This window comes from Xenia sp. Carnegie-2017, unplaced genomic scaffold (genome assembly GCF_021976095.1).
Source record: "Xenia sp. Carnegie-2017 unplaced genomic scaffold, XeniaSp_v1 HiC_scaffold_21, whole genome shotgun sequence".
Classification (NCBI taxonomy): domain Eukaryota; kingdom Metazoa; phylum Cnidaria; class Anthozoa; order Malacalcyonacea; family Xeniidae; genus Xenia; species Xenia sp. Carnegie-2017.
The window spans coordinates 2,226,562-2,242,119 of record NW_025813484.1 but is presented as its reverse complement, the minus strand read 5'-3'; the positions used below and the strand labels follow the sequence as shown (position 1 = coordinate 2,242,119).

Genomic DNA, 15,558 nt, shown 5'->3' with positions numbered 1-15,558 from the left:
AATGTTGATATAAAGAGTGAAAGAGTATAGTACAAATGAATACATTTATATTAATGTTAGTTTGGTAATACACTAGCAAAACATCTATGGTTACTTATGTCTTCTTTTGAAAAAGATAGAGACAAGTAAGTCTTTCAAAAGCAGCACGTTTTCTTACGGCTAAGCAATGCAGACTTCGTTTAGCTTTATTAATCCAATAGCACTTGTCGTAGTAAAATACGAGGATGACATATTTCTGGCTTGACATTGGTGAAGGCTTTAAAGCAGCCGATAACTTGTCTTCTTTTAGCTTTTATATAATATACATAGGAAATGAATTTTCGTATCGTTCCGATTTTGAGGTGTATTCTTTGATATGTCGATTTCACGAGTCATATCCTACATTTCAATGGTTTATGACACTTATAACATATCACAGCATATATGACAACGCAGCCATATTTTCTTTAAACATTGTGTCAAGGAAATCATGTTGCAAGAAACCAGTCTGCACAGTCTTTACGGCGCTCTTGTTTGTTGCGTTACGCTATCACTCAATTCCATAGCTTCTCTACAAACTGTATGCTTATCAAATGCTTAGATTTCGTCCGGTATATCCATTGACATTTGGTTTGTCTGGTAGACGTTGTTAACTCGTACTAATTCCGCTTTGATAGTTAATAATTTACGTTCAATCCACGTTGAGACTCCCGTCCAGTGACCGAATAATTCTCTCTCAACATAAACTTTAACGTGGTCTCGCCCTTTTATCCTTGCCATTGTACTTGCTGCTGCTGTTTCTGTTCAAATCTAGTCTAGGCAGATTTATAAGTGGAATTTATGTTCTTACATGCATTATTATGTATGCATAAACGAAAACAGATTAATCCTACAGTACAACATTTTCTGTCTTTATAACAATGATTATTTTTGCACTTGACTGTTTTTTCATTTATTGCTATTGTTGTTGTGAAGTTTGATTGCTGATCTTAACGGCTGAAAGTATCAAACTCCACGACATGCATAATTATAACCTAATATTCACATCCACCTCATCGAGAAATGCTTCAAAACTATGAACAGATTTAGAAATTTGATTATTTTCTATACCGTTGATGACTTTACCGCAATTTTCTAAATGATTTGGGTTCATAGAAATGCCTTCCTCCAGCGAATGGACATGATCGTTGTCTGATAGTTCAAACAAATGCAGAATTCCATCAACTGACAAATTTGAAGAACTCGAAATTTTTTCTGTATGAGCGTTCTTTTTAGGGGGCCGTGTCGTATCCATTGTATCCATTGTGTCGTTTCGTCAAAGCCACAAGATTGCCTGTCAGGAACAAATTTTGCCTTCGATTGAAAAAGTTACATAATATCAAAATGTACAAAGAAAAACAAAACCTTTGTTCTTCCTTCTCATAATTCTTCATCACATCTTTTTCGCCGTTTGACGATTTTCGCATTTCAGCATTCTTGAGTAAAAAAAATAGTTGTAACCCCCTGAGCATAGCATTTGAACAAATTTTCCGATATACAAAAACCCTTTACTCCAACCAAAATTTTTACCTTCAACTATTCTTTCGCAGTTCTAAAAATTCTTCTTCAATCATACAATGTAAAGTCTGATATCGCTGTTTCTTGGCAGCCTCCTTTACGTTGGCATTTCTACCTTTGAATTTCTTTTGAGTGTTGTTGATTGAGTAGGGCACGAAATTCTTTATGGTGGGAAAGACAAGTTATAAATTTACTTCGCTGCAATTATTTTATTATTGTAAATTGTACTACAGCTGTGACTATCTCATCATGAATTATATTAAAGCTGTAGCTGCTTCATCAAACTACAACAAATATAAAAAAACAAACCAGATCGTTCACATTGTTCCTTTGACAATCTTTGTAGTTCAATAGTAAGCCAATGACATGTTTACAACTTCCAGTCTTTACACCAACATCTGGACAGGAGCATCTCGCTTCAAGTAACCTTTACAGCAAAGATATAAAATTATAACATTTCGTAGAAAGAAAAATTCTTATCTATATTTTCAGTAGTTTAGAGTCTTGGAAAATAAGTGTCAACAATTTCCGTACTTAAAATCTTCAAGTGCAACGGAAACTATAATCGGCCGAAAAACTTCAAAACGAGTTGTGTTTTCCACAGATTTTAAAAACTTTACGGACGTACTAGAGTATTACTGTTTCTTGTGTGCACATCATGCATCAAAAACAAATTTCTCATAACTTACCAGAATCACTCAATAAGGTAGACATAAAGGTAGACACAGCTAGACACAAAGCTAGACACAAAGCTAGACACAAGAATGGACAATCATTTCATAGGTTTCTTTGGAATGTTTTGCTATGACGACGTTCTATAAGATATATGATCTGTTTCTTTTCGTTAAATATTGAGCAGTATTTATTCAATGAGAAATAGTTTTTCTGTTAGACCCTGTTGCATTTCTGCATTGATAGGCTTAGCTTTCATTGTTAGCGTACAGTTTTCTTGAGGATCGCTCCAAACTTGACTTGATTTCTCCCTTTCGTATGGTCTTTTGTTAACACTAACTACTAATAAATATCATGAACTCTTTCGTCTTGCTGTTGATTAGTTTGAGCCCGAACTATTGGCTATTAGCTTCCACGTATTCTTGAAAACGCCAATGAATCTTTTCCTTTCTTGATCACTCGCACACTTTACCACAGCATTCGTTATTGCTCTTTCCATTCACATGACGACTTTGAACTACACTTCCATGTGCTATATAATTAATTATGTAAACTTTACTTGTCATCTACAGTTGATTAACTTCGTTGGTATTCTGAACTTGGACATTGTTCTGACATAATCCCAACCTTTGTCAATTCTTGACTTGTACCCATTCTCATGGGATTTTCTTAACAATAATATTCGCCCTCGAAGATGACTGACGTGTAAAACATCAATATAGGGCTGACATTGGGTAATGCACTCGCAAGTCCTTCCATGTGATATTTTCTTTCCAAAGAATGTTTAGACAATTATTTCACACTTTCCATTTCTTATTTCATAACCAAACACTGACTTCGTTGATAAAAACAACGGTGTTTTAGATCGATTGAAAATGTCAAAATGGTCAACAATCTCTCAAGCAATTGCTGGACATATTGCAAAGTATACAACGATTTACTCGATCACTTCTTTTTGATCGTCAGTGATGTTGTGCTAAGACAATTTGAATATCAACCAAAGACGTAGGAACATTGACGGCCATAGGAAGCAAAGGCCTCCCAATTTTAAAATGATGACTTTTAAAGCGAGGTCTCACATGAAATGATGACTTTTTTAAATGTACCCCCCTATGACGACTTTTAAAACGAGGTCTTTCAGGAAATCATGACTTTTTTAAATGTACCCCCTTATGACGACTTTTAAAACGAGGTCTCTCATGAAATCGTGACTTTTTTAAATGTACCCCCCTATATTAAATGACGACTTTTGAAAGTTTTGTCTCCAACAAAAAATGACTTTTTGTGTCAACACTTTTATAAAAGGTTGACAAAAAGGTAGAAATGAAGATAGAAAAAAGGTAAACGAACAGATGGACAAGACAGAAAGATAGAATTGAAGTAGACACAAAGGTACAGAAAACCAGACACAAAGGTAGACAAAAATAAAAACATAGAGGTAGGTAAAAATGTAGACAAAGAGACAAACACATAGGTACACAAAAAGGTAGACACAAAAGTAGACAAAAATGTAGACGTAAAGTTAGACATAAAGGTAGACACATAGTTAAATAAAAAGGTAGACATAAATCTAGACGAAGAATGACACAAAGGTATACACAAAGGTATACGTCACTTTTCCTCTACTACTAACTTCTAACTACCTCGGTATTTCTCGGTAAGAGAGGACACAAACGATACTTCAGAAAGTTTTTATTTCATAAAAGACAACATTTGCTAAAGTCGTCATTTTATGAGTAAGCCGTCATTTCATACAAGCATAATGTATGTATAAATCATTTAGATGACATATGAGATAAGTGCTATCTCATTTAACTCCCTAAAACTTTCACGTGTTTTTTGCATGGTTGAATATTTATATTTACATTAAATATTTATACAATGCCTGCCTTACTACGTCATTCATTAAATTTTTAGTGTTACACTTGCCCTTTATCCATTAAAACCGCAGGTTGATACGTCATATTTTTTCCAGAATGAATGTGTACATCAGTTTTGAGCTTTGTGAACTAAAATTCTTCATGTAACATGCGGGGGCTGTCAGCCATACTGCTGCCTGTGAATAGTTTATAGTTTGATATCATTTCATTCTCATCTAGCTCATGGTCATTATTGGAATCTGCCACAGATATTAGATATTCTGCTTCCTTCATGGCATGCTGTTTGTGTCGTGGATCAAGATAATGTTTAAGCTCATCCAAAGAAACTTTACCATCACTGTCAATGTCTATTACTTCAGAGAATTCCTTTCTTCTCCTATGAAATACAACTCCACCGTATCATAATGTTCATCATAAATGTAATATACAAACTAAATTAAAAAAAGACAGCACAAAAACTAGCCAAGTCTACATGAATAATATTTAATAACTTTATAAATTTGTATCTTACTCGTTGAAATATTTTTCATCTTCAGCTTTTTCAGCATCATCATCAACTTCTCCAGGTGGTACACGGACAAACTCATCCACAGTTAACACCTAATATTAAATTAACAGTGTTTATTAAAGAGAATTTCCCTCAAAAACGAAGGTATTATAGCCTCATTTTACCAAGTTGCTATCATCGTCCATTTGTGAGAGAAGTTCCTCGGCCATAGCCTCAATTGAATGTTTATTATGCTCTGGATGTTGAAATGCTAGGAACTCTTTTTTATTCAACTTTGAATCCTTGTTTTGGTCTGCTTTGTTCCATCTGTTCAAATCTTCTGACATTATCTCCTCCATCAAACCCTTGAGTTGTTCCTCTAATTGAATGAAAATTTACTGAAGATTATGTGACAACAACACATAAAAGCCATCATCAAAAGTGCAATGATTTTTCTACCTGACTGCTCTCCCAGTTTTAATGTGTCCTCCTGAAGTTTATCATCAGTTGTTAGGCCTTGCATGTACTCTTGCAATGTGACAAGACCATCGTCATCTTTATCAATCTTCTTGAAACTTTCCTTGTTAATCTTCAATGCATGATCATAATGCTCCAAAATCCTATCATGAATCCAAGTCGTAAGCTCTTCCTTGTCCACCTTGTGATTATCACTCAAGTCAACTTTGTGAAAAATCTCAATCAACTTTCTCGATCCGTCCAAATTCTTCGGGTTTAATTTATTTTCTTCGACCAAACGTCCAAGAAAAGCTTCATGATGAAAATCACGATTAATGTGTCCGTCTCTTTCTAATTTCACCCCAGGAATGCGATCTTTAGGAAGAAGATCGTTGTTCAATACCTTCATGTCCCCTTCTTTGATCGGTCTGCAGAAACTTGATGAGTATAAAATTGTACATATATACAGCACTCCTCGAACTCCCGCCATGTTGTGTGTCAACAAAATAAGTAAACAGAATACAAGTTGCAATGTTCGCTCTTTATCATACACTAAAATGACAATTACGTCATTGAATGACATGGGAGGTACCACTTACACTATACTGTCCATACCATAGTAATGCATTCATTTTCTTTTATAAAATTGACATCTAACTAGAAATTTGTTTATTTTCCTCAATGCGCTCAACAAATTTCACTATTCCAGTTGTTGAAACAGTATACACCCAATTCAATGCCTTCTTTTTTAACGGAGCTCCCCTAGTTCATATGCAATCAATCACAGTACTGCCACGTCATTATCAGATATAATTATGTACTACAAGAACACGGTTCAACGAATTCTAATTTCGTTTCGATAGTTAATCGAAGGAGTGGTAAATTCAATTATAGCAAACAGCTGCATCATCAAGAGATCAAGATGTTTTGTTGCTGGCACGACTTTATAATTCCTACTTTATGTCTGTCGCCCTTCATAGCAATCGTTCTACTGCTCTATTTCACTGGTAATATCGATCTTCTCCCGGAGGTGACCAAGCTTTTCCTGCACAGCCTTTATTGCTATGTCGATGCATTCTTCCATTTTGTTGTCCCACGCAAACAAAAAAGCATCGAAGGGCAGACTGCACTGGTAACAGGTGCGGGACATGGGATCGGAAAAGAAATAACGTTGGCTTTGGTTAAGAAAGGTGAGTGAAGAAGATACTGAGTTTGAGATGAACATATACTGTATTGGTATGATGGTAAATATTGAAAGTTTTACATTACAATGAAATGGCAATTATAATGACATAAATTTCAGAAAATTTCAATTTCTCCGCTTGATTTTTTTTTGTCTTCTTCAGGGGTTAAAGTGGTTCTCTGGGATATAGATGAGGAAAACATGGATAAAGTAGTTAAAGAGGTGAACAACTTAGGTGGACAAGCCTACCGTTATGTATGTGATGTTACAGACAAAGAGAAAGTGTACAAAACTGCCGAAGAAGTTTCAAAAGATGTAGGAAACATTGATATTTTGGTAAACAATGCTGGGACTGTCATTGGAAAAGAGTTTATTGTGTGCAGTGATTCAGACATTGAAAAGACAATGAATCTCAATTTGATGTCTCATTTTTGGGTAAGCTTTAGCACTTCGATAAAACTCATCACAGCAGCAGTATAAAATATTTTTTTATACCTTATTTAGACATTGAGAGCTTTTTATCCTGGCATGGTTGAAAGAAACAGTGGTCACATTGTAGCTATATCATCTATCTTGTCTCTCTTTTCTTGTCCTAAATTAGTAGACTATTGTACCTCAAAAGCTGGAGCGAGTATGATAATGGAGTCATTACGACAAGAAGCATTGTATGCAAACAAACATGGGATTTGTTTTACAACAATTTTACCTACAAAGGTCAATACTGGATTATTTGAAGGGGCAAAAGGAAGGTTAGAGTTTGGAAATATATGATACATTGATCAATTGATGACCTTACTTAAGACTTCCATGGTTTACAGTTAAATGCAATTCTTTTCATGAATTAGATTCACCAATATACCACCAACAGTTTCAGCTGAATATGTGGCAAAGAAAACGATAGATGCAATTGAAAGAAAACAAATTTATGTTATTTTGCCATCTTGGTTGGCCTTGATATTTGCCCTAAAACCGTTAGTTACTTCTTAACCAATGCTTTTGCAACACATAAAATTAACTATTGGCGATTATATAAGTGTTGACTTCTTTTATAGATTCTTCCCACAAAAACTACATGATGAATTGCACAAGTTCACCAAGTTGAACGACGGAATGAAAGATTTTGTTGGACACCAGAAAAAGGTTTAAAGTTCATGGATTTTAGTGGAGAATACAAATTGCCATAATACATAACATAATAAGCCACAAAATTAAAAAAATTGTCTGAACGTTACCAATAAAAAATTACTTAAGATATATTTTATGTATTGTGAAATTTATTGATTTCCAACTTAATTGCCCAGAGAAATTCGAAAAGATAATTGGTTGTTTCAATAGAACAAATGATAACACTACTACATACTAATTTTCCACAGCTAGCAACTAACATTTGGAATTTCTTTGAAGCATCATGCACTGCCCAGCTCTCAAGTTCTCCCAAACATCTCCTTGGTTTGCATAACCATGTGGAATAGACATATAATTCTTAAGTAAAATATAAAATCTTTCCAAACAAAATGGAATCTATAATTAATTCACATATCAAAAATTCCACCAAATGATCTAGCAATGTATGTTTAGATACAATAGTATAGATAAACGAGAGTATCGCGATTGGTATGGACACCTTAGGTGAACTACCTTACCTCCCTATGTTCCCTCTTGTCTGATACCCTATAGTCCCCATTTCTTCCTCTTGATTCTTTATTATCTACTCTACGTATGTATTTTTCTTTTCTTCTATCTCGGCTTCTACTTTCGCTACGATAATGAGGTGATAGACTCTTCTCCCGTTGCTTTCGGTTAGAGTTCGTATAACTTTTTGATTTCTGCATTTTTTTCGAAGATCGCACATCATTGCGTTTATCTCTGTGACTATGACGTACCTCTCGACGTGCAACTTTGTTCTTATGCCTACGATCCCCTATTGACTCCACGCTCGCTCCGCTGTCAGATGCACTTCCGCCATTGACGTCAGAAACGCTGTCCGATCCCGAGCCACTACGGGAGACGTCGCTGACCGGACTTCTCGATCGTTTTGCCACTTTTTGACTGTGATTTTTGTCTTTTTGCGTCGGACGCGATTTACTTGATCTTTTCCCGGAGAATTTCAAGTCTTGACTGTAAAATTACACGATTATCAATTCGATTGTCCTCAAAATAGTACACTATCAATAAGTTATAAATTCGTAAATTTTAAATATTTACCAATTTGTAGAAGGTTAATCAATGAGAACTACAGTTAAAGTTAACCCAGAAGCATTGGGAATGTTGTTCTCGCTTGATTTTGATAAAAGTATAAGCAGCCGAACTAACCTCTCCGATTTATTGCTCCCGTTCTTCACATCAGCAACACGAGATTTTGAACTTTCGCCGCTAACAACGGGCGAAGAGTTGGAATTTGGTGAGCCTGTGTAAGAAACACGCTTATCAACAAACATTTTGGATATTGAAGTAGTGGCATGATATTGTTGTGAACTATTGAGCTATTTACACCTATTGTGAGAGCTTTATCATTTTCTTTTGATGAAAAATAAAAAATTTATACCTGGTTGGGAAAAATCTACTGCGGCAACCTTCTTCTTCATTTTGCTTTCATTAGTACTAGTCGCCGAATCTGAGACTTTCTTCGTTTTCTTTAACTTGTCCACAGCTTTACTCAAAGTTTGTAATGAAATCTACCAACATTAAAATATCCAATTTCTAATACAATATTCCATTTCAAGAATTATATAAGATGAACACTCCAATCTAACCTTTGGTCGTTCATATAATTTCAGTAATGTAATGCATACATCCTAAATGAAAAAAATAATCTTAATTACTGACACCAAAATCAACAGTTTTTCCGATGAACTCGATACTGTCAAATGAGAGCCAGACCAACGCTAATCAATGGGACACACTAACACGTGACGCATCAATCAAATCTTTTGCTTAGTATTAGCAAGGCAAGACCGTAAAATAATTCGACTCAGTACCACGTGATTGTAAATGGACAACGACAATATAACAAGGAACTAAGCAATGTACATAATAAAATACGAGCAAAATCCTACTTCAATCTCTTCCAATGAACTATCAAAAAGCTCCCACCAAGGAGGTCGTGCTGGTAAAGGTACCTGATGGTAAAGATATTGATAAGAAATTACGAGCATTCACCAGAAAGTCTATATATTCCATATATCTCCGTATATACACATAAAAAATGAACACTTCATATGGTTAATCATGTAGGTTTAGGCCATAATGCCCTGTCTTATTAATGGAACAATGGGAAAATACCAGAACTGATTTTATAGGGTTTGTTAAGAAAAAGTACACGTATATTCACAAATCAATACCATGTATAGTTAGATAAAGCACACCAAGCTAAGATGCAATATTTTGTAATCACACTTGTAGCTACGTCTAGCGCGTTAGCTTGAAAATTATTACACCAATCTATTTCAATTTGAAGCCAAATGCAGTCATTTCACGTTTATTTAAAACTCCTTATTGACAGCAAAACCACATGATTTTACTCGTGGAATTGGAGCACAGCATTGTATGCATATTAAAGGAACGTCTAGTTGAATAAGTAAGGCACTATATTTTTAAAAAACAAACATAACTGAGGCACAACAAAGATTCTTCATAGAATACCTTCAACTTTCGAGCAGATAAGTATATACAAGCACAGGCAATAGTTTCAGGTTGATATCGAACAAAAACATTCGTCCGCAAGGCATCGTTCATATAGTTCCTAAGCATAAACAAACAACTACTTAATGCATAAAGAAATTGAAGATGACTCGTTACCAACACGTACCAAGCTAATTGCTATGGTGACAAACACTCACCCTACTGGTAGCAAGTAATTTGAAGACGTTCCAAGCTTATTACTATGGTAACAAAACACCCATACTACTAGTAGCAAGTAATTTGTGGATGTAACAAGCTGATTGCGATGGTAACAAAACGGCCACCCTACTGGTAGCAAGTAATATGAAGACGTACCAAGCTAACTGCGCTAGCTGTTGATTTTTTTCGCTCTCCAGAACTTGCAGAAAGGTTATGATGATTTTATGAGGATGTTTAACGTGAACACAGAATCCAAGCTCCTGTCCAAAAAATACAAAAAAGTGAAGAAGCATGTAATTACATGTACACTGAACGTTGAAAACTGCAGGAAAACAAGTCGAGCTCAAGTGAACAAAACATTATGTGTACCTTAAGGATCCAAACAAACATTATGTGTACCTTAAGAATCCTTCTTTCAGCTTTAATGACGAAATTCTTTAGATTGAAATACTGATTTCCCATATATTCCATTGGTACTATTGGTCTGTGAATAAAAAATCAAACCAATCAGAAAACAGATATTGTTTATGGTATTTGCGAGCAAGAACAGTTTGTAATGTTACCGTTCTGACATGGAGAGTGTGCATGAGGCCAACCAAAGCTATCTCACAGTATAAAGTAATGTCTTGTATTGACGGATTAAAAAAAAATGATAAAAGGGATAATTTTGAAAGCTCAGACGTCACTGAATGCTAAAAAGCATAAAACTGACAGAAGCAGAAATAACATTATAAAAGATCATAGTAGATATTCGCTCTTATAAAAGCACACTACCGGACTTAATTATTAGCATACCACCAAATCACCAAATCTAGGGATATCAATGTTATTATATATACATATATATTAGGATAGGATATAGGGGACATTCGAGGGTGAAGGGATTATAAATGAAAGCAGGTCGACAGACAAATCGGGCAAACAGATAGACCTACGAAAAACCCCCACCTAAAGCAACTACTACATGTGGGATAAGGAGGAAATGAATAACTTGCATGGAGTTACTAAAACTGATTTAACCAAACATAGTGAGAGTATTTAAACAGTAAATAAATTTTACACAATGACAACATAAATAGTTCAGTTTTGAAAACACTTGCTGTAGTTGTTCTGGTTTCAAGAACACTCAAAGCTTTATACAATACATCAATGTCGATTTTAAATATTCCCATCACTTACACACAAAAAATTCAATCACAGACTTATTTCAAGCTAAGAACACATTCATAAGGAATTGCGCAGTCGACACTAGCGTAAACACCGTTTATCTAGTATTCTATGTAATTTTCTTATATACAATTGACTTGATAACAAATGAAATTTAGATACCGAAACTACATTTGATACTGCCGGAGCTAGCTATTTACTACAAGATCAGAAACGAAACCTTATTAATAAAGTTTACACCAAAAAGGAATTCTACTATGATCTTCTACACCCCTCCATACAAAGAATACGAACGTCTAAACAGCTCCCAGCACCAAGTACATTTTCCATTGCATCACTTCGAGAGAAAAGTGGAAGAGTAGTCATCAGAGTGAGGGAAGTACTGATAACAAACAGGACATAAAGACATTGGTTATCAAGAACAGGAGAGTAGTTATGAATAGGAGGTCAGTGATAATAGATGAAAGGACAATGGTTATCAAGAACAGAACAGCAAGAGGGGAGGACATGAGTTATCAAAACGAGAACAGCATGCATCAAGAAGAGAAACGTAGCTATCAATAGTAGAAAAGCAGGTGTCAAAAAAAGGGCAGTAATTATGAAGAAAAGAACAAGTGTCAAGGAAAAGACAGTAGTTGTAATGGAACAAACAGTAGTTATCAAAGAAAGAAAAGTACTCAAAAACATCATGTTTAGTTAATTAAAGCAAAGAATAAAAAATGTACAGCATAGAACATTTTAAATACTCAGATTCTTAACAGATCAGAGCATGCTATTGCACAATAACACCCCCCACCCAATTTAGATTACATTCTATAACCCCCTTTGCCTCAAGCACAGTAGATACCGGACAATTAAATGACAACATTAAAAAATACTTGTATGAGTTATAATATGTTAGTATGTGTATTTAAATTTAAATTAGGATCGTGGAATGTAGTATTTCATGCTTTTTTTATTACTTTGTGGTCTCAAAATTTACAGAATATGTGGCATTCAAAAGGACTAAAAAACCCTCCACTTTTCCAGGTCACACACACACAATGTGGCATGTTTGCCTTTTAATTTTGAGAAGAATATTTCAAAATTATACAGTATATCTTTTCAGATAAAATTACTCTAAGAACATAAATATCCTATACTTTGTATGTGAGGTCTTAATTATTCCCTGCGCTTAAAGCCAGGAATTACAATAGATTTATAGTGTAAATGTCACAAATGCATGTTTGAGATTTAAAATACGGCAAATTGCATAAGTCCATAAGGACAAGTGAGATTTAGTATTTTTAAGAACCCCCCCAATACATCAGTATCCCAAATGGATAAAGAATTCTGCAATTTATAAATGTTACTAATAATGTAATCATGTGACAAATAGAATTATATATGACACATGCAAATGATGTTGTTTATGTTATTATAGTTTAAGTTTTACTAAAATTTTAAATTAAATTAATATAATATCAATAAATTTTTGCTACGCAATGTTTTGTGCACATGCAATCATTGATACTTTGCAGTTTTAGTTGCTCTATGTTTATTGGTTTAAAGCATTCTTCAGTAAAGTTAATTTACATAACATTATATATATTAATATATAGGAAGCTTTGTTTTTTGATTTTCCATATTATGGTGCTCGATGCGTTAGAGCAGAGCGTAAGTATTGTTAGGAAAGAAGAAAATTCACAAAAACTACAATTTCATCCTGACAAGCCTGTTTCTGACTTGTTGGGATGAAATTGTAGTTTTCGTGAATTTTCTTCTTCCTAACAATATATTAATATATATAACATCATTAAATAATTAATCAAAAGGGTAAAGTACTAAACCATTGGTATTTAGTACACAAAGACCCTTAGCATGTCATAAGACCAAAAACAGCAAATCAATGAGAAGTTTGTTATAAACAATAACTCATAAATTTACTTGATGAAATGTCATAAATAGGTCCTATTCTAACATTAATTTGCAAATTGTTTAGAACATAACAACTTGCAACATAATAGCACAGAACAATGTAGATGATGAGTTTCCATAGTGATAGACTATCAATTGCTCTGATGTCATCCATAGCATCTAAGCAAATGCCATTGAAATAGATAATATGATGTAAACAATACCATGGCATTTCACAATTATGCATTAATATATCAAGTAAAATGGATACTAGGCTCCTTAAGGTAGTATAATAAGTGCTTGTAGTTACATGTGTCAAGTATGAAATTTTCATTGTGTCACTTAAGTTTTGAATAATAAGTGGTAATGCCTTATCTTGAGTAACAGCTCAAATTAACGGTGGGACAGCAAGAGTGGTGTCAATATTCAGTCACTTAAGGAAACTTACCAACACCACATCTATATGTCTGTATTATTCTATGACCATTGATAGAATATATAAGAGAAGGAACTGTGCAAAAATCCTTTGGATCTTTGCTAACAAAAATGCATTCAATGAATAGAATGCATTTTCATCGGATTTGATGTCTATGATCACAGACTTCAAACCCGTAGCTTACCACAAAGCCAACAAGGCACGAGTAAAAAAATGACAAACCATACAATACTGACCATTTGTTTCTTGCTATAAGCTGCTGTCATTCAATCCCATTGCCAATTGCCATTGCAACAACAAGACGGAGTTTGACATAAACGCTTTGATTTTAAAATAGAAAGAAATGTAGGTCAGAGATGACTCTTTATTGACCAAGTTGCCGAATGAAATACAAAGGAAAAATGCAAGCCTGTTCACTTTTGCTGAGATATGACATTTAGACCATGAACAAATATTAATTTATGTGTTTGCAATTATTTATTGCATTGCATTTGCTTTATGATTTATTTTGTTAAACAAACTTTTTAAGTTTGTCCTCTTCTATTAAAATATACACAAATTTCTACCAAACTAACTAGTTAGTTGACGAAAACAAGATTTTATATCACATGAAGTACTACAAGAAGAACACCAAAGAAATGTCATGGTTTCAAAGTTTGGGTGTTATAGAAATGTCAATGATGTATTTTCCTATGGTACACAGATGGCAGCACTACCATATTGTGAGATAGCTATTGGAAGGACACGTAATACTCACTCATATTAAACAGCATGCATTGCTTGTTACCCATCCCAAAATCTAGAGCAATACTTACTTCTCATTTCTGCATTGCTTGATGTGATGAAAAACGTTGATGACATCACGTATCCGTCGAGGTGACTCCTCTATTTTGGCGGCAAGGAAGATGCACGCCATTGCATATACCTGAAAGTATGGGTCAGAATGATTTTGTTGATTCACAACTCATATATGCAAGAGTACTTTTGAAGTAAATAATCTCAATATATGTGCCCAAAAAACGTCTTTGATTATCAGTAAGAAAACAACGTGAATAAGAGCTGATTTCAATAATAAGTGGAGCCTAATTTTCACTTCAAAACGTGATGGAAAATTTTTCAAAATAGGATTACGGAATATGAGTATATGACCGCCATTGCAATAAAACACAAGCTACTTTACCACAATCATCTTCTAACTATAAAGCTTACCTCGACATCGTGACGAACAAAAGATTTCGAGTAGAAAAATCGCTGAAATAGAACCTGGCCTGTCGCCATTGCCACCTGAATTTCAACAGAATATGATTATCATCCGCTTGCCGACATTCAGGAACTACTTGAAAGATTATACTTGAGAAAGAATTCTCGCACGGTTTTAAAGACAAAAAGCAATGAAAGAACATTTTTACTAACGAAAACATTTTCTTCACGTCTGAAATTACTTTAACATCGTAATAATAACTTCGACAAGTGAAACTTTGCGTTTTTATCTCTAGAAATTGATATATTACTTAAAATACCTGTGGCAGTTTTAGTAGAATGCCCGCCGTTTGAATGTATTCGCAACCTACAATACGTAAATCTGTTTCAAGTTCTTTATGAAGTCCATCTAAACTAGAAGGTGTATTTTCGAGTTTCTCCGAAGGAATAGTGCAGTTTTCCAGCGTGATTATCACACTTCCGTACTCATAAATTTTGCTTGAAGAAGACGCCATTTTTACCCAAAGCACAAGCACGCTTGAGCGTGCGCGGCAGTTGAAAAATTTTGAAATGAATGCACTTCCGTTTGGGGGGGTATTTCTTTAGTCAAAGGGGTAATTTTGGATAATTTCGTGAAATTTCCAAACGTACCCCTCAAAATCTCACACGTTCCAAATATATTCCCAATAATCCACCTTTCACCATTCAATAACTGGGGAACATGCACTGAGGGAACATGTGAATTGTTAGTTGTTTATTGCTAATTGCTATCAAAAATTCCCCCAAACATGGACACCAACGACAC

The 15,558-nt window shown here is 34.4% G+C and overlaps 3 protein-coding genes and 1 long non-coding RNA gene across 5 annotated transcripts; 1 reads left to right on the top strand and 3 right to left on the bottom strand.

The window, feature by feature from the left end:
* Nucleotides 1–1,095: 1,095 nt before the first annotated feature.
* LOC124443818 lies at nt 1,096–1,963 on the bottom strand. Of its 2 annotated transcripts, none has more exons than XR_006947755.1 (3): nt 1,549–1,963; nt 1,384–1,454; nt 1,096–1,312 (listed from the first exon to the last, which is right to left on the bottom strand). It is a non-coding gene; the product is annotated as an uncharacterized LOC124443818 (long non-coding RNA). The 2 variants fall into 2 exon arrangements; XR_006947756.1 differs by having other exon boundaries at nt 1,096–1,454; nt 1,549–1,697; nt 1,846–1,963.
* Nucleotides 1,964–3,885: 1,922 nt separating this feature from the next.
* On the bottom strand, nt 3,886–5,575 carry LOC124443814 (45 kDa calcium-binding protein-like). Its single transcript, XM_046994346.1, has 4 exons — nt 5,035–5,575; nt 4,761–4,954; nt 4,600–4,688; nt 3,886–4,464 (listed from the first exon to the last, which is right to left on the bottom strand). The coding sequence occupies exons 1-4, from the start codon at nt 5,519–5,521 to the stop codon at nt 4,218–4,220; spliced, it is 1,017 nt and encodes a 338-aa protein (XP_046850302.1). The 5' UTR covers nt 5,522–5,575; the 3' UTR covers nt 3,886–4,217.
* A 282-nt stretch (nt 5,576–5,857) lies between these two features.
* On the top strand, nt 5,858–7,470 carry LOC124443815 (short-chain dehydrogenase/reductase 3-like). The gene is made up of 5 exons (XM_046994347.1): nt 5,858–6,221; nt 6,378–6,649; nt 6,719–6,963; nt 7,060–7,185; nt 7,267–7,470. Exons 1-5 carry the CDS (start codon nt 5,954–5,956, stop codon nt 7,358–7,360), a joined length of 1,005 nt encoding a protein of 334 aa, XP_046850303.1. The 5' UTR covers nt 5,858–5,953; the 3' UTR covers nt 7,361–7,470.
* On the bottom strand, nt 7,471–15,299 carry LOC124443813 (cyclin-L2-like). The gene is made up of 11 exons (XM_046994345.1): nt 15,074–15,299; nt 14,763–14,837; nt 14,369–14,478; nt 10,454–10,538; nt 10,211–10,314; nt 9,857–9,956; nt 9,271–9,333; nt 8,968–9,009; nt 8,760–8,889; nt 8,528–8,621; nt 7,471–8,332 (listed from the first exon to the last, which is right to left on the bottom strand). The coding sequence occupies exons 1-11, from the start codon at nt 15,266–15,268 to the stop codon at nt 7,849–7,851; spliced, it is 1,482 nt and encodes a 493-aa protein (XP_046850301.1). The 5' UTR covers nt 15,269–15,299; the 3' UTR covers nt 7,471–7,848.
* Nucleotides 15,300–15,558: the final 259 nt, after the last annotated feature.